Source organism: Siniperca chuatsi, linkage group LG13 (assembly GCF_020085105.1).
Source record: "Siniperca chuatsi isolate FFG_IHB_CAS linkage group LG13, ASM2008510v1, whole genome shotgun sequence".
Lineage (NCBI taxonomy): Eukaryota > Metazoa > Chordata > Actinopteri > Centrarchiformes > Sinipercidae > Siniperca > Siniperca chuatsi.
This window is the reverse complement of record NC_058054.1, coordinates 7,030,375-7,053,181: the sequence shown is the minus strand read 5'-3', so window position 1 is coordinate 7,053,181 and position 22,807 is coordinate 7,030,375. Positions and strand designations below refer to the sequence as shown.

Below are 22,807 nucleotides of genomic sequence, written 5' to 3'. Positions count from 1 at the left end.
AGTTGTCCCACCTTAACAGCTTTGACAGGAGAGTGAAGCGCTGCTGTGATGAGGTCTAATCAGTACAAAATAAATGAAAACACCACTGTGGGTGCACCATGAGTGTTTGAGAGACTTTTAAACATCTTACTAAACTTTATTCTTATGAAACTTCTTATCTATCTTTAGAGCTTTTTCTTGTGATTCCAGATGAGGAACCTGAAACAGGATGTTCGGTTGATCTGCCGTCCCACATGCAGTAGTTAAACCAAAATCACACATTGTCCCAACAGTCCTGCACTGGGGACATACAAGAACCAGTATGAATATAATCTAAGTGGGGCGTAATCCTTTATTCTGATTTTGATTACTGTGTGTGAGAGATTTTGTGTAGCGTAGAGAAGCAGACAACCCAATTGTAAGTTTTTATCTTCAGTTTGTCAAAATGTCACCATTCATTTATTTTCATAGCAGCAGTGCCACCTCCTGGCTTCCTGTGGTAATACGCCAATGATTTGTTGTGTTATGTTCTCTCTTTACAAAAGTACAATATTTAAATACAGTTTGATTTACAAACTGGGGTGTTACATTTATTCGCTGCATTTAACTGGAGTCAAACTTGTATCGAAATAAAGACACAGCAAAGATGCAGGTTGTTTAGGTGGTGGAGACATGAGTGAAAACACCTCACACAAAAAAGGGAAACAAAAGTCACAGTTAATCACAGCTGCATATGTGACATATATTAGGCTGATTGCCAATTAGTTGCACGGTATGTCAGCTGTTTAAAAAAAAGGTCTATCACTTTGATGTGTCAATTTTCAAGAGCAACAAGAGAACAAGTGCACCAATCACAAAAACAAAACAAAAAAAAAAGCTTTGTGTTTTGGCATAAATCTCCTTTAAGTGGTTGCGTCATGATAATATATATCATGTAGCACAAATTATTTAAAGCCTTCATGTGTAAAGAGAAATGCAGGTGCCATGTAGAATAACACTAGCAATAATTCATTTAATTCATTTTTTACCCTGCCAAGAGAACTAAAACCATGAAATAAAACGTGTTTGTGACTTAAGATTGACATAATTTACGATTGTCACTCATATAGCCGTTGGCTAGTTTACAAAAGCAAAGTTAAAAGCAAATCAAAGCAAAGATATTTGGAGGCAGGACGGACTGATTTTCAAAGACAACAGGTGAGTACGTTTTATACAGCAGGTCACACCGGGGAAGGTGGTGTTCTTTATGCGATAGCTCAGTTGCCGACCCCGCTCCCTCGGACTGCGCTGTGAAACAAAACCAGCACCTCCGTCCAGCACTGCGCCATCTCTTTACGTTAGCTCGGTAGCTAGAAGAAAGCTAGCTCGCTGCTCAAGGGGGCGAATCGCTTGTGCTCAAAAGGGACGACCCAAGTAGCAATTTGACAGATTTTACCGAAAGCAAGACATTTTACTCGTAAAGGTCGTGGTGAGTATTTTGTTCCAGACATTTTTCATTTTTCCTTCCTTTTTCTTTTCTTTTTGGATTTTTTACAACGATGCTTTTTCTATTTTGCGAGTGGACAGAATGTGCTGGCTAGCGAGGTAGCTAACTTGGAGACGCTCATCCCCCCTCAAAAAAAAAATACACGAACGCTGGTTGTGGTTTTTAGAAACACGAAGCTTTGGATGCACCTTAGCTACAGTTTCACCCCCTTTTTGCAAGTTTGTGTAGCTTTGTTTTTGTAGCGTTTATTGTGAAGACTTTTCCTTGACGGGACTGATTTGTTTTTGGCACGCTTCTCAGCTAGCCCACCAGCTAAGCTAGCGCTAGCTAACAACGTCAGAGGCTCCTTTTGGTTTTATAGTCGCAGCTTCATCCTCATCAATGATTGATTACAGATTATCGACTACAGATTTATCAGAATTTTGCAGGTTTTGGTTTTTGCAAGCAGAGGAACTGGTCTGATGTCTGTGTATTTTTTGTGCTTTTCAAGTGGTGGTTGGCTAACGTTAGCCATGCTAGCCGGCTTTGAGGCACCGAGGCTAACGCAGGGCCTGCTGTGTTCACACTAAAGCCAGGTGATGGCGCTGTCGGTGTTCCAGGCGGGTGTGTTGTGGATGGTTTAGGTAATTTTTGATAATCCCCAGACTTTGCTTTTCTGGCCACATGTTACTGCTCAGTTTGTTTTTTCTTGTGGAGTAGATTTTTTTTTTCCCCCCCGTGTTTTTCTTCCTCCCATGATGAAGAGTGATTTTTCTGATTTTGGAAGCTTTGGACTGCCAGTGGCCTCAGTTTTGTTACATAACGTTACAAATACACATTTTAATAATTAAACATTTATCAATCTGAAAGAGTATTATGGCTTTTTATGTGTATCAATCTACTCACGCCTTCATATTCACTCCTAGGCCGCAGGTACACTCATAAACCCTCACTAAGTCATTTCATTAGATACAAAAGCCAATGAATAAAAGTGTTTAAGTGAAAAATACTAAGACATTACAAACACATCACTGGAGGATTTCATTCACAGGACGCTAACGAGTTGTCCTATAATCACATTGAGTGCTAATAGTGAAATCTCTTATTTTCCCTGAATCCGCAGTATTTTTATTGTGTTAATGATGATGATGATGATGATATTCATGCACAGCTAGTTTAGATTTATTCATATATTAGAGATCATTAATTCCTAACCTGTTTTTAATGTCACTCCAAACTGATTCCTCCATGTTTAAAGAGTATGAAATAAATGGGACTACCCATGTTTAGACTATAAATTACTTGTTGGCAAAACTCCTGTGAGATTTTCCTATAAAATGTAATAATCTTGCTCATGTAGTCTTACCTGTTAGTTGTTATATTTGACTCATCACTAATCAACATTTGCTTTCAATTTGTCTAAACATGAAAATGCCTTTTTGATAGGTTCACATGATTTGTCGGTTTTAAGATTTTGCAAGGTAACATTGAGTTTATTTACACACTTGTTAGAAGGCTTGTCGTTCAAGTTGATCCTCTGCTGACATTATTCTCAAAGGGCTTCACAGACACTGCTTATATAGTACCATGTTTGGTGTGTTTTGATAAGTGCTATACAAACATAAGCACATGTGGACCAACTGGCCTACCCAATGCACTTTTCTGTCCAGTTAGTGATATGAATGTAATGGTTTTATCACTTTTGTGTTCAGTCCCAGGTTTAGATTTGTTTCTCTAAAACTTGGATCTCTAGACTGTATTCTCCCACTTCTCACAGCTTCTGTTTGATAGCATTACATGTTGCACTTTAACATGCATTAGGGTCAGGTTGCAGTCCCATAGTGGTTTAGTTGTAATGGGATTTTCTTGGAGAGACACACCTCTTTGTGTTTTTAATAGTTGTTTTTGCCTCGTCGGTGACTCTTGTACATTCTCCACCCAGGTAAGACTTGGTACGAGATAACCCTGCTCAGCTTGACTGAGGTGTGTTTTCTGTCACCTCAGTATAAATCGCGAGGGGCGAAGGTGAAGGTCGAGACACCAGCCCAAACTGATCCCAGCCCACAGTGTCAAACATCAGACAGACGACAGCCCTGCACACAGACGCTATGGAGTGAGTGATGAATGTTCGACCCCCTGTCAGCCAGGGGGGTTACTGTTGATGCCACTACTGTTTTCATGTTTGCTGTATCAGGGCTCACTTCCTGTCTCCAAATTCACACAAGGCTCTGGGCTTCACTGGGTACTCATACCTTCCCTTGTGTCTCTTAGAATAATTGTAATATACCCTGTTTATTGGATATCGAGAGTAGGACCGGTCAGCTTTACAGCACCAGAAGAGTACATATTTTTAGCCTGTAGGACCCCAGGTAATATAAATAAGTCTGGTATTGTTGGTGCTTAGAGTATGATATCAGACTAGTTATAATATTGTGGTGTAGTTTAAATGGTGTCCTCTGCTGGTCTTAAATGACGCATTACAGCTAAATTATACGTTTCTGAACATGTGTAACGAACAGTAACTGTTTCTCCCTGCTTCACCTTCATATTCACCTGACAAATCCCCAGAAACAAAATCGCCCACCCCTGATTTAATACTGAAAAGCACAAATAGACTTGCCCAAAATGTCAGTTAATGAACATTGACTTACAGTATTGTGAGATTTCTATTGTATCACCCACCTCTAAACCCTGAACTCATCAAACTCTTAACAGTAGGACTACCTCACAGCTTTGGAAAACGTAGACTTGCTGGCACGTGACATTGAAAATATATAATTTTGACAAGTCCTGCTGTAAACCCTGTAAAATATCTATCTCTCTCTCTCTCTCTCTCTCTCTCTCAAAACCTTCAAGTGGTTCCAGGTCCTGTTTCTGTCACTCAGGTGGGAGTGAAGGATGGTTACTGGGATTTGAACCATGCAGCTTACTGTCATGCCAGGGAATTGAAATGTGTTGTTCCTTGCAATAACACTTAGGCTTTAAACATGCCACTGTCTTGGAAATCCTTGATAGTTAATAGGTTTTCAACATTTTGAAAATGAATTGGTTGCCTTGAAATGGTGTGACTTCTTGTCACTTGAAATATAACATCCTGTTGGGAAACACTGGTGATGGTTATTTGTGTTTTGATAAAGTTGTAATATAAGGGATTTAGCAAGGATGTCATCACTTCACAAAGTCTCGACTAAAACAGCGACACCTCTGTGGTGTGCAAGTAGAGTTATCGGTTACCCGTATTGAGTCTTTTAACTGAGCTTTAATGTCTTGTACGGTCCATTTCAAAGTCCTTGAATATAATGTCCAGTAGCATGCTAGAACCCAGTTATTCAGATGCTTTAAAATCAAGCTAATGTTTAGCCTCCTGTACAGCCAAACACATACCTCATAGTGATGCTAAAGTTCACATGTTGCAATATAACACTGGGGGGTATGAAATAAATACTATATAGTAGTCACTTGATAACAGCAGCACCACACTTCATATACTGGAATAGCTAAAACAAATACACTGATGTTAACTTAATGACTTAAAGGGTCGTATGCTACTGTTACCTTTTTTAGTTCTTAGTAAATGCTGCATCTCAAATTCATAATTCAGTGTGCAAGGGTCATTTTGATGCCGGTACTATGATCCCACACATACTGTCTGGTCAGTATGTGTTTGAGTTTGTTACAGGCTTTAAATGTGGATGCTCTTTGTGTAATCTGTAATCTAATTCATTTTCCTGGTTTGTGTGAGCATGTGGTGCCAAATGAGAAATTAACGTTTTCTTTATTTTATTTTTTCAATCACTTATGATTATTTTTAGACTGAGGGAATTGGTGGTCACTGAATAAGAAGGGAATAATATTCTGCAGCTACACTTGCTGCGAGGAAAGGCTGATGACAATTCCTCAGTAATTTCAAAACATCAAATTTAGGACAGGGTTGGACACATGTCCCCTGTTGATACAAACAGGGTAAATGGCCTCACATCAACCCATAACTTCCTGCAGTTTTCTCCTCTGTCGTCAGCACTGGTCTATTTTTGATTTAAACCTTTTAATTTCCCAGGAAAGCCTGCTGATCATGTCCGCTGTTGTCCTGATTCACAGTCACCACAGCTGGGGACTCTCCAGTATTTGACCCAGCAGCAGGAGTAGTTCAGAGGGGTGAATGTTATTCAATCTGCCACTAAATCTGGGACTTGTGTGTCTTCCTGCTAGTCGTTCACCCACCACCTCCAGCCTGATGGCCAGCAGCAACGTCACCAACAAGACCGACCCACGCTCCCTCAACTCTCGGGTCTTCATCGGCAACCTCAACACCCTGCTGGTCACCAAGGGCGATGTCGAGGCCATCTTCTCCAAATACGGCAAGATCGTAGGGTGCTCTGTCCACAAGGGCTACGCCTTCGTTCAGTTCGCCAACGAGAGGAACGCCCGAGCTGCTGTCGGCGGGGAGGACGGGAGGATGATTGTCGGACAAGTACTCGGTAAAAATTCAGTTTATTTTACTTTCTGGAATGACGGAGGGACACTTGAAGATGATTTTTACATCAAAGCCTGTTTTGATTATAGTCCTCCTACAAGGCCTTTCCATTAGGTACTCTCATGACTGTACTTTTAATATAAGACACTAGTGTTGTCACGATACTAGAATTTCTAACTTCGATACGATACCTTGAAAAATATCGATATTCGATACCACGGAGAAAAAAACTGCCACAATATTAAGGGGTTATTTTTTTATTTAAAGCTAAATATAACAAGTCTAGAACATATATTTTACATTAACAAAACTGTCCTGAGGTAGTGCACTTGTTCAAAAGCCTCTCAGATTGCATTACATTCAAAAACCAATAAAATGCAAGTAAAAAAAAGTGCAATCTTTTGTATTTCCAAGTAAAATCAAATCACAATGTCAATAAAAGATACTTAAACTTCAAGCAAAAACAAAATCAGTGCAATCTTATGCATCAAGTATCAAATTAGTAAACAAAATAATTAAATGGAATCTGTTGCTGCAGTTTTTGAACTGAATGAACTAATCTAAGAACTTAGGTTAATGGTAATAGATATTTGTTAACATGAATAAGCAATGAAAAATACTTACAAAACATTTGTTAATCAAAGTTAAAAGTTGATTTAAACTAACATTCACTAATACATGTACTAATTAAAATCCAAAGTTCTATTTGTTAATATTTTTTCATTGGACCAGAGCTAACATGATCTGTTATATTTTTATTACCTAATACCTACTGTTATCAAAGATTACAATATACTGTAACAAATGCATTGCTCATCGGTCATAAAAGCTGGTTAATACATTAACGTTATTTGATGAACAGATTTAAACGCAAACGTGCGTGCATCACACGCGAAAACAGTGCTCCCTGGATCGACATGAAGTCGTCAAGTCACCTTTATTTATATAGTGCTTTTAACAATACAGATTGTGTCAAAGCTCTTAACAGTATCAAATTGGAGGATAGAGTGTCAGTAATGTATAATAATAATACCAACCTCGAGAAATTCTTTATACAGATCCGGGTGTCGGTCTCTCACGGTGCTTTGCTATATTAGTGGTGTTAGCGCCTTTTGTTAGCACTGTTCTGTAGCATCTCTTGCATATTGGCTTGCTTGTGTCCTTCGGCTTTCCATGTTCATTTGCTTCATATGCAAAATATTTCCAGATAGCACTCCTGCTGTGTTCCTTATCAACCAAAGCCGGTCGCGTGGGCGTTGCACTCGCCATCTTTCCATTCACTTCACTTTTGCTAACCAGAGCGAATGAGACGAGTGCGAGTGCTCGTGTGGTGGTCGTCAACGCGCCTTTGGAGAGAAGTGAAAGTGCGGCTAGTATCGATACTTCGGGAAATTAGTATTGGTACCGTTCAGATATTTCAGTATCGATATTTATCAAAATATCGATATTTTTGACAACACTATAAGACACGTCCTTGGTAAAGCTGCTCTTATCTTTTCTTTAAAGCAGGTTCCAGTAGGACAGTGGTTCCCAACCTTTTGAGCTTATGATCCCTTTTAAAACTAAGCGCTATTATTTAAGGTTCTTTGTCAAAGGTTGTTTATGTTTTAATAGCTGGTAACAGTTAGCCAAAGGGTCATTTTCCCTTCTCAGACTGATCTGGGTAATTTAAGGCCTTTAGGAGGTAAAATGATTAAGTACCTCACACAAGAGTAGAGCAAAGCCTAAAGAAGAAAAAACATACATAGAAATTGATTTAATATTATTTTTTGCTTTCCTGTCCTGAGTCAATATTGACCTTGTGACCCTTTGGAGGGTTTCTGACCTCCTAGGTGGGAACCACTGCAGTTGGAGACAATGATGCGAAAGCTATGGACAAAATAAAAACAAAATCTACACACTTAAGCCTTTTCATTGCCAGTCAATCTTTCAAGGCTGCAGCTTTGAAATTTCAAGTTCTGGTGCACTATTAACTGAAGATTTTTAGCTTTTTGTTGCAAGGTTAAAGATCCAGACATGTGTTAAGACCAAAAAAATCTGCTTTGAATAATTTCTCATGCTTTTCCCACAAAAAAGTTTGATTATACTTTGAGTGTACAAATATTTTAAGTAAGTTTGTGTTGTGTAAACATCCAGCAGTAAGTAAAATGAGATGCCGGATCAGGAATGTTTTTGAGATCGGCTGAGGACAAGATGTTCCAGTTTGATTCAATTCGGTTTCTTATGATGATGATTTTCAAAATATAATTTAAAGGTAAATAATTGCCCAACTGTTTACAAAATCTGAACATTAAAGGAACTGGCTCCGAAGTCCTTGGCATCACTCTCTGATTTATCTGTGATCTGTTTTTCTCAGACATCAACCTGGCTGGAGAACCCAAACCACACCGGTCAAAAACCACCAAACGCTCAGCTGGAGACATGTACAGGTCAGTCACAATGATACTTACACTACCAGCGTCACAGCTGTTAATCTGCACTTCAAGAAAAATACCACAAGTGGCGAGAGAAATCTAAAAATCTAGCCAGGAATTAAACCACAAAAGTACTGTAAATAAAATCAGTCTCCATATTTGCTTACATGGACTCTTCCCATTCTTCTTCTTGAACAGCAGTTCCTCATTTGACCTCGACTATGACTTTCAGAGAGATTATTACGACAGGTGAGTAAAATGTTTCCATTTGCCTCTCAGTTTGAAAGAAACAGAATGACAAATCACCTTTTTGTCTGTCACTAAGAAGTCAGTATTTTCTCTATTTCCTGAATTTCTTCCTGTCCCTCTTGCCCATTTGCACAATGCTGTAAATTGAGCATACAAGTAATGTTTTGTTAACGGTGAAAGTAAACTCATAATGTTCTTTACTTTCAGTGTGTAAGAGTAGGGGACAGTTTTTACCTCCATTGAATAAAATTGTCCATATTCACCACAGCTGTACAGTCTTACCACAGTCTGTTCATGTTTAGTTTCCATATTGTTCTGTGTTTGATACCAGAATGTACTCGTACCCATCCCGTGTTCCCGCTCCTCCTCCCCCCTTGTCGCGGGCTGTGATCCCGTCCAAGCGCCCGCGGGTCAGCCTGAGCGGAGGAAGCAGCCGGCGAACCAAGAGCAGCTTCTCCTCTTCCTCCAAGAGCAGTCAGAGGACTTCGTCGTCCAGAACAAGTAAGTCTCCCAGCTGCGTACAAGATTATCTGAGGCTTTGTCCCTTTTGGGGAAATTAGGGAGAGTAGCAGCAAAAAGCAACGGGGCACTGCACAGTTGTAATGTTCTGAAGTCTTTTTACTTGTGAGGAAAAGTGAATGTTAGCACCATCTAAGCTGTTTTTAAGTAATAAAGTGGTACAACAGTTCAAAAATTTGAAATCCTGCACAACCATGTGCAGGGGGGGTAGAGTGAGGGGAGAGTGTCCACTATTTACTCAGCCACGGTGCTAAAATGGGTCGCCAATATACTTTAGCGGCCGTTAATATACCTGTGTGGGACACACTGCTTTTTTTTTTTTAGATGATCGTGGACGAGGTTTTTCAGCTGCAGCTTGTTCTCCGGGGAAATCCATGCTTTGACCGGGTGCAGCCACACGTCATTGTGACGCTCTGATGCATGTTATGCAAATGAATGATGAATCGCCCCAGCCCTACAGGCTAGCAATATACTATCAATTAGGAGGTGTGGTGGATACATAAGTGCTGAAACAAGTTTTTTTTGATAATCAATCATCATATATTAAACAAAACTCAGACATTAGCTGGTTTCAGTTTCTAAAATGTAAGAATTTCCTGCTTATCTGTATTTCATTTCTTTGCAAGTTGAACACGTTTGGCTCTTTTTTTAATTATTCAGACATAATAAGCTACAATTGATTTTAATTATTCAATTTAGAGCTGAAACGATTAGTCGATTGACAGAAAATTAACCAGCAACAATTTTGATAATTGAATAATTGTCTAGTCAGTAATTAAACAAAATGGCCAAACATTTGCTGCTGGACTCGTTTGTCATATCACTGTATATGAAATAGCTTTGGGTTTTTGACTGTCGTTCGGGCAAAACGCGCAGTTTTGAAAATGTCATTTTGGGTTCTGGGAAATTGTGATAAGCATTCTTCACTATTTTCTGACACATCAAAGATGATGAATCAAAATGATCAATTAATTAGTCAATAATAAACTTTAGTTACAGTCCTAGTTTTTTTTTTTTTAGTTTTTTTTTTTTATTTATTGGTAATAGTCACAGCCCCACGCACAAATAAACCATTTTAGCCAAGCCCAGTTGAAGTTCATGTTCGGTGGATAGTTGTGTGTTTTTAGCTGTGCACGTGGGAGATTCCTTTTCACTCTTTACGAGCACTTTGTCTCCATCATATTTGACTGAGGTTGCTCATCCAGAGGTCTTTAACACTCGTACTCCCTCCATTTTCTCTGCAGTGAAAGTGGACGAGCTGCAGACCATCAAGCGGGAGTTGACCCAAATCAAAAGCAAAGTGGACGACCTGTTGGAGAGCCTGGAGCGCATGGAGAAGGACCACAGCAAGAAGTCAGGTAGGGGGGGGAAACGCAATATGATTTAATGGGGAGCGGAGAGTGTCTGACCCCTGCTTGGTTTATTTATCTAAGTGAAAATGTGACTATATGAGTTGTAAACTAAAACCTACAGCACAGAAAGTTCTCACAGTCACAAATGTAATACAGTCATAGTCTGAAACAACCGCACAAGGAATGCACAGCCACAATTTCTCGGAGTGCTTCTTATAACCTCCATTTAATATCACGGATAATGATTTCTAAATGTGCGCTCATGTCCGGCAGAAGCTAAGAGTATAAAAACGGAGCCAGGAGAGGTGACTTCACCTCCGCACCCAAGCAACAAGAAGGATGAGGGGATAAAGAGAGACCGGGAGAGCCAGGAGATGAACGACTCGGACGAGGACGACGATGAAGAAGAGGAGGGAGACCTGCTGGAGGAGGAAGAGGTGAGACGAGAAAAAAAAAGGTTGACTCTGACCAGGGATGCACAAACGTTTCCTCTACTGTTAATCTATCGATTCCATTTCATGTCAACACGTTTTTTTAAAATGTCAAGTTTTCGGTGCGTACACTGAACACTCAAACTGAAATGTATTGGATATTGTTCACCAGTGCTGGCAAACCAGTATATTGGTGTAACCCTTAAAATATATTTATATGATAATATAATTTAAGTCCATATCAAGCAAAACATTTGCTGGTTCCAGCTTCTCTAATATGAGAATTCGCTGCTTTTCTTTGTTTTCATATAATTATAACTGTAATATCTTTGGGTTTTGAACTATAGGTTGGAAATTGTGATTTTTTTTAAATTTATTTTTTTTATTTATTTATTTATTTTTTTATACACAATAGACAAACGATTAATCAACTAATCGAAAAATTGACAACTGGAGAGAGACTGATAAATCAGCCAGCCTAATACATCAGCCACTATTAGCCTATTGCAGATATATCTCGTTTCGGTATCTGTCGGCCGAAAAGTAACAAGAAAATTTCAGTACAAAAACGCGTTTGTTTGAAGTTTGAAGTACCTTCGAACCAGTTTCCACATGACATACTTTGTCCAGCGCAAAGAGCAACGACACGTTGATTTTTCAACTGTAAAATGTCCAGCTCATGTGTCATGGTCGCATGTTTGAAAAAACACATATTGGACGATATATTTTTAAACTCTCCACCTCATATCCTGTATCTGTCTGGCCATGTTGAAAACTACTTTAAAAAAAAAAAAAAAAAACCTTAGTTGCAGCTCTAGATACTTTTCAACGCCAATAGTAGCACACAAGTGTTTTTTGTGTAATTCTAAAAGTAATCTCTTCACAAACACATTCCTGGCCATGAGGTTTGAAGTGTTTATTACATTATGACCCACTGCTGTTGTTACGTGGTCTTAAGTTTATCCCATTTCACCACTAAATCATCTGTCACTCATACAAACTGTAGGTGAAGAGTCAAGAGAGGGAGGATGAAGAGGAGGAGGAAGAGGAAGGAGAGCACGTGGAAGGTGACGACGATGGTGACAGTGTAAACGGCGAAGACGACTCGTAGGCATGGACGACCCCGACGCATGCAGCGTACACACCGCTTCCAGTAGGAACTCGGACTCCTGTTTTAACACTCATATTGTAGATACAAAAAGCAAACGAGCATGGTGCACACACTCTGTCCATTGTCCCTGAAGCCGTTTTTTTTGTTGTTGCTCATTTTATCACTGTAACAGGAATAACTAGCCGTAGGTTCCGGTTTGTGTTTTTACTGCGTTGTTATGTGTCTTCGGGAGAAGGTGGAAACTATGTTCTCAGAGACGACAGCTCGACGGACATGTCTTAATGTGAGGACGAACACTCTGCTACAAAAGACCGTTGTTTTTTTTGTTTTTGTTTTTTTAGGTTCAATGTATTTTTCTTCATCGTGAGTTTGTTTGACCTTGTGTGTCTGTATCTTAATGTCAAGGTTTTTTTTTATACTATTCAGTTTAACTGTAAAGGAATAAATTGCAATAAAATATTAAAATGGAAAGCACTTTTTAGGTTTTTGGTTTTTTTTGTTTTTTTTTCTGCCATAAACTGCCTTGGTGATTTCTGGGAAGAAAATTGGATTTTTTTTTAGTTGAAATGAAATCAACTAAACCGATGGACTACGATTAATTCACAAACCAGTAAAGTTTTTAATAATAAAAAAGCACTTCCTTCTCCTTGAGAGCTTAAAGGAAAACCACGGTTTATTTTTATTTACAACTTGGAATTAGATTTTGAAGCTTTGGCCACCGGTTCTTTTGAGGGTTATGAGAACGCTGTAATCACCAAAGTAATCGAGATCTCGTTCTGTGCCAGTCTAAATAAAAAGATCCAAGGGGGCAACCAGCTCAAGCAGTCAGACGACCGTACAGGTTGCATCCAGGCCCACAGTCACATTTATTAGGCGAGAAAACAAAGGCGAACAGTAAGATTATAACCCAAACGGTTTGTTGTAAACATCATCATAGTTTACAGACACTCCGTCTTAGTTCAACATTGACCTACACTACTTGCTACAGGTGTGTACTCAGTTTAACCTCCAGATTAATTGCTAGTTGTTGGCTTGTTTACAACCTGTGTGATCACCTGACTCCCGCTGTTGGCGTATTCCAGATCTCAGCATTAACTTTGAGTACAGTGATGTCATAACTGTTAGAACCAATGGCCAAAGATTCAAAAATATACAAGCCCAAGTTAGAGTTCACAAAAGTAAATAAAGCCCCTACACAGTGCCATTAGGGTTGCAATGGTATGAAAATTTCAGTATACTGTATTAAACTAATAATGGAGACTTTGCGGGTTTATTGAACGTTACAAGCTTTGCCCTTACAATGTTGCATCGGTGTATTCTGCATCATGTTATGCCAAACTCCAATTGGTTGGTGTGTAGTTTGGGGTTGTCCCAGCAGTCACACTGAGAATTTGGTCCTAAATTTGTGACACTGTCAGATTTCTGAGGTTTTGTTCGCCAAAGCTCTTGAATCTTGCCGTTGGTGAGCATGTCTTAGTTTGACTTTAGGACCATCGTTTTGGACTGGCCACCAGAAATTTCATCATGTTTCTCTTATAATTGTCAGTTTTTGTCTGGAACGATCTGAAATTATAATGTATAGCGGCTTTTAGCAACATTTATTTTTCTTTGTGAAGGAGTAAAGCGTGCAGATGTTGACAGGTGATGTCATGTAGAGCTGAAACAATTAGTCAGTTGGTCTAAAAAATAAAAAATTAAATCTGCAACTAATTTTATAATACAGTAATTTTTAAAGGAAAAATGACAAACATTGCCTGCTGGATTGGCTGCTTTTTGTTTTATATAAGTTATATATTTTTCACATTTTATTCAGTAATTGAGATAATTGTTAGCTGCAGCTCTAGTCAAGCTTTGGTTTGGTTTCCTTCTTGTTCTCTTGCTGCATTTTTTTTCAAGGAGGAGATGTCAATGATATGATGCCACAAACAAACAAATCATGGTTTCAACTTTTATTAATTTACAATACATGAACCTTTTTAGCTGTCCCTTTTAAACAATTATCACAGTACAATCACATGTCAATATTAAAAGATAATAACCATCCTGGTTGGAGTTTTCCAGGATGTTCAGGTAAATGGCTCAAATGTGTTACGCCCAAGTCTGTAAATGTGCATTTGCAGACACTCCTTGTGTCGCCAGATGGGTCGGTTGATGATGTAAATTTTAGTGCAAAACTGGAATAACAACACACTTCCTGTAGTCCTATGCAGAAAATTAAATAATTAGATTACTAACACAAGAAGTCCAAATTCCTTATGAATATAATTTGTTTTTAACTTGTATAAACAAGTAAAATAAAAAAAAATAAAAAAGTAAAAGTATAGCTTGTATTACTATAGTAATACTCAATTTTTCTCTGTGCATCAGCCGTCTTTATTGTATTCAACTGGCCACAACTTCCTCCTGGACTTCTCAGGCTCTCAGCATGACGGACAGTGTGAGGACGCTCAGCAAGAGCAGCACAGCTGGCAGTGAAAGAGACAAAAGGTGTTTATAAAAACAAGTTTGTTCATTAAGCCCTTCCTCTTCTGTTTATTCTTTAATGACACGGCAGCTCAGTGCAGTGAGGTTTGTAACGGATCAGCCCAATTACAAAACTCTATTTTTTCTTGGTATATATATATTCTCTAGTCAGTAATAATCCTCGCTAACAGTTTTCATTGGAACTAGTTCTACAGTAGTTGCAATAAAAACGGTTCCCAGTAAGGTCTTTGGATTATTGAGACTATTTGAGACATTGTTTCTGGACAGACATGTTGCTGGGGAACTTTTTAAATGTCATTGTGCAATCTTTTGAGCACCACATCTCCATTGTGTTGGGGTGGAGGCAGAAACTGGACAAATAAAATACAAATTATCTACATGGCTACCACTAGAGGTAAGAGAGAAAATATGTTTTTGGTTTTTTTTGTAATTTGGGTGAACTGACCCTTTTAATAATTAAATTTTAATCACTGTAAGAAAAACACAGTTTAATCATGAATATTTTGTAACATTTATTTGCCACAGTGGTCGAATAGAATGAACCAATATTCAAAGGAACATCTGTCATTCTGCAACTAACTGAATGTGATAGAAGTTTAATCCAGTCTATACATTTATTTAATTATTTCAGGTGAAAGCTAATAAACAGCTTTATTTTCCTTCTCTTTAACAAATTTTAGAGGTTTTCTCCTTATCTCGTTATCTCTTATTTATGGCCCTAAAAATATTTCTTGCAGGCTACAGTACTACACATCCTTCTGAACATGAACTATCAAACAACTCATGTAAATTGTGATTTTATCTATTCATAGTAGTCACATTTTTTAATCGGCATGCTAAATGTTATCGTTATACTGCAGTTCAATCCATAGAGATTTCTCTCAAATGTGTTAAATTAGGACACCAAATCCTTCTGAACTAGAGCATCTGAAGAGCTTAAACTAAAGTGCAAATTTAAAACGTTGTTTACCTTGAGGGTGGACAGCTCCACTGGATCCCGTAGGTGCCGTTGTGGTGGCGTTGCTGGTCGGGTCGGCGAGGTTCAGAGGACCGCTGTCCCGGGAGATGTTGAAGGGACCAAAATCAGCTGAACAATTACATGAGGGGACAGAGCAGTGGGAGGTTAGACATGTCGTCACTGACAGCTGTGTGGGTGAGTAGCTTAAAGTCACAATAAAATGGCATTTAATTCACTTTAATTTACAGTTGAAATTGAATGTAAAGCAGTAGATCCTTCTGTATTTCTGGAGAAGAAAGGGTGGCTAAGCTTAAACCTGTGATGATATCATTAGTTGATTTTTATTTATGCCTACAGGGTGAAAACAATAATTGTCTTGGCATTTATACCAGTAAACTGATGTACTGGCATGGGAAAACATACAGTAAAGCTTATTTTTCTATTTATGGCCAATTTGTCCTCAGTAAATACACACCACTGTTTTTGGTTGTACATTAAATTTAAACTATATGTAATAACAAGTAGTATTCTCAGGGGGAAATACATGATCTACAAATACTGTGTAACTTCTAAACCAGGTTTCTACAGGGAAATCATGTTGTGAACCAAAATCATATTATTTACAGTGTCTGTTAATGTGCGTCCACTTACTTCCATCAAAAGTTCCAGTCCCGATGAGGATGGAGAAGGTGGTATCAGGGCTGGTCCTGGTCCTGCTGGCGTTCACGTTAGGGACGTTGAACTCGCACTGGATCACATTGCCTTTCACCGTGCCTCGGATTTCTGTCACGCTCTAGAAAAATAAAGCAAGATATGAGTACTGTGAAATAAGAAGAAAATACAGCAACATGTAATTACACACAGAATATGCAGAAGAAATTATTTAAATACCACTTATGGTATATATCACTTGTACATGTTACTATGGGACTATGATGTCATTTTTGACATTTGATTACCCACAGATGGGTGTCAAAGGCATATTTGATGAGTATTAAAATGGTGGGAATTATATGCTATGGCCTTCACAGTCACCAGATCTCAACCCGACTGAACACCGATGGGAGATTTTGGAGCAATGTGTCTCGAAAACACCATCATCAAAACACCAAATGAGGGAATATCTTTTGGAAAAATTGTGCTCATTGATCCAAAAGAGAGTCGTGGTGGCCAGACACCTTACTAAGACATTTTATGCTGGGTTTTCCTTTAATTTGTATATCATCTGTGTCTTAAATTTCAAGTCTCTGCAAGTTTATTTTAACTTGAATGATTTGATAGAAAATAATCCCTGTCTGAAAGGTTGAGGGAAAAAAAATCATTTTTATGTTTGTTAAATAAATGCATTCATTTAACATTTATTTTCAAAATATTTAGATTTTTTTTTTTATCATAACCAATTATATAAAATTGTCTTTAATCATTTTTAAGTGCATGTATTATATTTACTGTTCATCCTTTGTTTCATATAACATAAACAAGTAAATTTCCTTACGTATGAAGAATGGATTAAATACATTTTTCATCCCTCTATGTATAGACAGTAAATATGAGGCCTCACCGTCTCTGTTGGAGTGAGCACACCATCAGTGTTGTTTCTCTGTTTTGTCCGGAAGAGGAACGTCCCATTGTTGGAGCTGTTTTGAGCACAGATGAAAAGCATGGTGGTACCCTAAGGAAAGAAACCGTGGTGAAAGGATGAGATGGTTTCCTTAAAGTGCAGACAATAAAAGACCATTATACAGTGTCTTTGTTAAGGCTGGAAATAAGTAAATAAATTGATGAAATAGTCCAGACAATAGTTTAGTTTCCAGACCTCCTTGTTTTGTCTGTGTGTTCACCTGTGAATGTTTTGGAGCCATCGTGCATTATTTTTTACTTTCCTGTTAATTCATGTCATTGTGTGTTCATGTCAAGTTCATTGCACAGTTCTGGAAAGCTGTAAGTAACAAGCCTGTGATTTTTCTGTCCAGGTTTAACCTTTTACCACCTATTGTTTGGTCCACAGGATGCTAGCACTATGTACATTCTTCACAGACAGGTTTGCAATGTGTGTCTTCACAATGCTAGCTCGTTAGCTTTGCTAGGTAGTTGGACAGTTAATGATGACAGTTGGAATTTTGTGAGTTTCTTTTTTGTTTTGTTTTAGTTTTAATGTACGAGACGTTACACTTGGTATCTCGGTAATGTGGAGTTAACGCTACATTTAACTGTGTGTTACAGCAGGTGAAACATCATAGCATGATAATACTGTTCCACTATAACGTCATCCAGTAATAAGACACCAGTTTATTACTCTTCTGTGAAAACATTGCAGCCATATAGCACCTGTTGCCCTTTTCAAACATGGAGGAGAAATTGTATTACGTGCTATGTCCCAATCATTGATGTATAATAATACATCCATGGTCACAATTCAGGGGCTGGATCCTCCAAAGTCCATGTGTTTATACAGAAAACATAATGGATTGAAAGGCTCCTCCATGTATAGGCAGATAAATTGAGCCTTTTGTCCAAATTATAAATTTATAAATGACACAATGTATTCCTGCCTTCAGTACCGGGGTCAATGCAACAAAGTCTAAGGAGCTGATTGTGGATCTACGGAGGGCCAAGGCACCAGTGACCCCGGTTTCCATCCAGGGGGTCAGTGTGGACATTGTGGAGGACTACAAGTACCTGGGAGTACACTTGGATAACAAACTGGACTGGGCTAAGAACACTCAAGCTGTTTACAGGAAGGGCCAGAGCTGCCTCTGTTTTCTGAGGAGGCCGAGGTCCTTCAACATCTGCCGGACAATGCTGAGGATGTTTTATGAGTCTGTGGTGGCCAGTGCTATCCTGTATGCTGTTGCATGCTGGGGCAGCAGGCTGAGGGTAGCGGACGCCAACAGGCTCAACAAACTGATCCGTAAGGCCAGTGACATTGTGGGGGTGGAGCTGGACTCTCTGTCGGTGGTGTCAGAGAGGAGGATGCTGGCCAAACTACACGCCATCTTGGACAGTGTCTCCCACCCGCTCCATGACGTGCTGGTCAAACAAAGGAGTACCTTCAGCGGAAGACTCATCCCCCAAAATGCACCACAGAGCGTCATAGTTGAAATATTGTGCAATATACTCTGTTTAATACTCTGGTGTAATATACTCTGTTTAATTTATGGATATTTATTCATACTTCTATTACTGCTGTGCAATATCCACCATCTCATAATCATCTAATAAGCTACACTGATTCTAGTCATACTGAAGTATTTCTGAATCTGATTATAAAATAAATACAGGTCAGTTGTTTAATGGACTATTCAGTCAACTTAATTAATAGCTATAAAGTCAATACAAGCCACATGGCCATGTCGTATTTAACGACAGGTGTTTGCATTCAATCAATAAAAGTATAAATAAAGAAGGAAGTGAATTTGCTTCTGCTTTTGTTGGACACCTAGGCGTCACATAAAAATGGATACAGTATCATTAACATGGTAAAATATTTTCCTATGTCTATCAGGTATTAGACAACTTCTCAGTCTCCACTGCCACTGGCAGATAAAGGGCAACTTCCTTGTGGAAATCTTTGACCTAACAAGACAATGGCTGCCTAACACAGCATTAGATTTGGTCTCTGTGAATCTATACTGTCTCATTTGGGGAAGAGGAGGAGGTCCTCTGAAGGGGCATACCTAAGTCCTTTGGAGGATCCAGCCCTTGATTTTGGACAATAGACTGTATATTTGGGACTCAGCATCTTAAAAGGTAACCGGTAAGACAGATTTGTGTCCATTATGTGTCACATATTTTGAAGAACGTCCTGCTAAAACAAAAATGACGTGAGCTACAATTATGTGTCCAATTTAGCAAAAACATGTTTGAAATTGGCCACAACTGGTAACTGGATTATTACACTAGTACTTGTGTGTGTGTGTTACCGCTGAAGCTTTCGCAGTGAGTCCCAGTGCGATGTATCCCTTGGAGGCTCCGCTGAGTTCGATGGACAGTTCAGTGCCGTTGGGAGCCACTGGGGTGCTGGCGACCACAGACGCAAACAGACAGCTGTTGTTTCCAGTAGGATCACAGTCAGCTGGTGTCTCCACACACAGTTTGCTGACTCTACAACCAGCCCGAGTGATGTTCACCTGGTAGACAAACACACGCACGCTGTCATTAATACACCAAGTCACAAGAGTAGACATTTAAGGGCTTAAATCATTTGCACCTACTCTCACTGGACTAAAATCTGTTCTCCAGTTGGGTCATGAAAATATTTTGTGGTAAAACTACAACTTATACATTTTTGATAATACCTCCAATGGAATGATTTGCTTTTAAAGCTGAAATCTGTTATTTTAAACACTTCTTTTTGCCCTGTACAGCAGTGAGAAAGGAGTCATTACTTAGCTGAATCTGCTTGGTGTTTGTTTTGATGTGTAAAAATGTGTAAAATTGACTTTGTCAGGCAATGGCTGCTCCAAGAAGCAGGTTGACTGAGATAGCGCTGCTGAGTTAAATGGGCACGGCACCAATTTTACATAAGAATTTCAGGTTATACGTGAATCTGAGTACTGATCAGCCTGTTGAAGCTGTTGTGTAATGTCTTTCTAAACTCTGAGATGTCAACTAAAGAAAGATACTATTGAGTTGCATTGTGTGAAGTGTAGGATCCAGCATTTTTTGGATCTTGACCCATTCTAGGGACTAAAAGTCAGAATATCTCTGCCTCTACTCCATCAATTTTGACCATTTTAAAATCTGTTCCCTGTGAGTTCCTCAACTTTCTGGATGTGCAATAGTGAGATTGCTGGAGTATCCCTTTAAAACCAGAAGCTGTTTATCGGAAAAGGACCCAAAACATGTGCACCACAAACTGATCAACATTTCTCAATAAAAGAGAAGTCCAAACACAGGAAATGTGGCAGATTTTGATACTTCAATATGCAGATGTTAACACAATATCAACTAAAAATGATCAGTAACCAGGTATAAAGAACCCGACATAAACCCTTGTATTGTTTAGGTGTTACATTTAAAAAATGGATTTGGAAAGTTTTTATAAACGAATAAAAAATACTGAATCAAGCCAAACAGATGCTGTTAAAGCTCAAAAGGAAACACAACTTGAAAGTGATAGTTAAACAAATATTATAGTTATCTGTTTAAAGTACAAAGGTCAAGCAGGTATTTACACTGAGACGATTAAAGTGAATTAGATCCAACCTGTGTATTATTGGCAAATGACAATTGAGCAGTTCCTTGGACACCCGGTGCCACATAAGCCATCAGTGCAGCAACCAACAGGATCAATCCTCGTTCCATTCCTAACAGGAGGGCACAGTAAATGAACAAAAAATAATCAAGTCAATGTCAAAAAATCGGACAAATAAGGTCTGATTTGAGAGCCCTTCTATCACCAATAGACTTCAATTTAAGTTGGAAAATCTTAATAAATCCTAGAGATATTAAAACTGTTCAGGACTGTTGATCTTGAAGAAGGCCCAAGGGCCGAAACGTCATCTGAATAAAAGAGAAATGCATATGGAGCCAGAGTGTGCGACCCTTTGTTCTTACATTAAAACTTTTCTTAGCACATCCATACCCAATAACATTAATAACATATCTGAAGTTAAAATTTGTATTCATACAATTCTGCTAAGAAAGCACATTTGGTTCAGTGAAAAGATGCTGAATTATACAAAAACAAAATCTGTATTCATAGATTAGAATTTAAATTATATTCATCATCATATTCTGTAAAAGAAACTTTCCACTTTACCCAAAATCAGCAAAACAGATTTCTGTCTTTCAAATCATCTAGTTACTATTACTTAATATTCTTTCAATTAACCTTATTAAACTTTAAAAAATAATGAAAATAAATAATAAAAGTGACATTAATCATTCAGGAGAATCCAAATATAGAAATGTGATTTGATCAAGTTTTCTTACTTAAGCCGTAAAAGTCAAATGTTGAGCTGCAGGAATGTCCTTGTTTCAGCTGTTTCTGCTTCTCTGTGTGCAAATGATCGCTGAGGGAAGTATTTAAATCAGCAGGCAGGGCTGATGCTCGGTGGTGGGGGTGCAGGGGGTGGCTTTCAGTATCCTGAAGAGGGCGTGGCCTGGAAAGAATTCACCTGACTAACAACATGCATGGACGGTGTCTCCAGGAAGCAGTTCTTCCAAAACCAGCCTTGCACTCTTGATAGGAATACAGTTTCTGGTTTACTGAACAGGATTTGTTCCTCACAAAGCACCTTATTTTAGTTTATTGTAGTTCAGAGTTTGGATTACAGATTGTGGGCCTATTCGATTGTTCATCCACTTTATATTTTAACAGATAGTTCATTATCTACTTAAAATGTAATCTGCTATCTTCTGGTTTACCCACATTTTTTATCTACTTTCATATAAACTCACAAAGTGAAATAAAGGCTATTTATTCCAAAATTATAAAATCTGTTTGAAATATACTTTGAAATAAAAAAAAAAACAGATTTCACTATTGGTTATAAGTGAGGTTACTAGCTGTCTTTCAACACATTTTCTTATACAATTCACTCGATTATCTGCGCGTTAAATGTGAAGTCAGTGATTTCAGGTGATAGTTTTCTTTTTACTTTTCTTTTTTAAATATTAAGGTAAGGCAAGTTTATTTGTTTAGACACAGCAGAGGCAATTCAAAATGCTTTACATAAGGCGAATAAATGCATTAGAACAACTTTAATAAAATGAGATAAATAAAACAGAATAAAAACAGACAATAATAGACCAGAAATACAGTTCTAGTGCAGTTACAGTCTAGTAATAAGCTGCCCCAAATTCAAGAAAAGAAACACGCAGTAGTGAGAGCCGAATTAAAAGTGAAGTAGAGAAAGCAGAATTATAGCTGTATTTCACAATAGCTCTCTTCAACTAAGATTAAACTGGTTGTGTTTTTTAATGAGAAGTAGTAGTTAATAATCTGTGGGAAATTGTACCTTACTCTCAGACAGTACTTGTAAAAAAAAAATACAGTTATTAGTTTATTGTAGCTCATACTGCCATGTGATAAGTTATTGTCTAACAAAGTAAACAATGTACTTCACCATCCAGTGTCACCTGGTGTGACGACAGAAACAGACAGTTTGCTGTCATTATTCCAAATATTCTAGTAAAACCAAGGGCACATTGTGATCTAACATTCCTATCAGATTGGTTATATTCCTGGTGTTTCCATCCCCTGTGTTTCCCAGTAAGAAAGGTTTGGTTTATTTCCTGAAGTTTATAGTACAAATAATGAAAGAGAACATCGCAAATGCAACAGTACACTTAACAAGGCGCAGTATCTGAGATTACAGCATATAAATATATAAACTTTTATGCACTTCAATTGAGCATGAAAAG

At 38.3% G+C, this 22,807-nt stretch overlaps 2 protein-coding genes across 10 annotated transcripts; one reads left to right on the top strand and one right to left on the bottom strand.

Moving 5' to 3' along the window:
- The first annotated feature begins 1,023 nt into the window (after window positions 1–1,023).
- On the top strand, window positions 1,024–12,468 carry LOC122887367 (heterogeneous nuclear ribonucleoprotein C). 9 transcript variants are annotated; one of them, XM_044220480.1, is made up of 10 exons: window positions 1,257–1,447; window positions 1,956–2,088; window positions 3,449–3,557; window positions 5,654–5,922; window positions 8,275–8,347; window positions 8,531–8,581; window positions 8,913–9,082; window positions 10,345–10,458; window positions 10,726–10,889; window positions 11,890–12,468. In XM_044220480.1, the coding sequence occupies exons 3-10, from the start codon at window positions 3,553–3,555 to the stop codon at window positions 11,992–11,994; spliced, it is 951 nt and encodes a 316-aa protein (XP_044076415.1). In that variant the 5' UTR covers window positions 1,257–1,447; window positions 1,956–2,088; window positions 3,449–3,552; the 3' UTR covers window positions 11,995–12,468. The 9 variants fall into 9 exon arrangements, with proteins under 9 accessions (XP_044076417.1, XP_044076421.1, XP_044076420.1 ...); XM_044220482.1 differs by lacking the exons at window positions 1,257–1,447; window positions 1,956–2,088 and adding an exon at window positions 1,024–1,176; XM_044220486.1 differs by lacking the exon at window positions 1,956–2,088 and having other exon boundaries at window positions 1,253–1,447; window positions 8,534–8,581; window positions 10,729–10,889.
- A 1,460-nt stretch (window positions 12,469–13,928) lies between these two features.
- LOC122887369 (ferric-chelate reductase 1-like) lies at window positions 13,929–21,812 on the bottom strand. Its single transcript, XM_044220488.1, has 7 exons — window positions 21,374–21,812; window positions 20,645–20,745; window positions 19,360–19,566; window positions 16,998–17,108; window positions 16,088–16,229; window positions 15,449–15,565; window positions 13,929–14,459 (listed from the first exon to the last, which is right to left on the bottom strand). Exons 2-7 carry the CDS (start codon window positions 20,741–20,743, stop codon window positions 14,407–14,409), a joined length of 729 nt encoding a protein of 242 aa, XP_044076423.1. The 5' UTR covers window positions 20,744–20,745; window positions 21,374–21,812; the 3' UTR covers window positions 13,929–14,406.
- Between the last annotated feature and the right edge of the window lie 995 nt (window positions 21,813–22,807).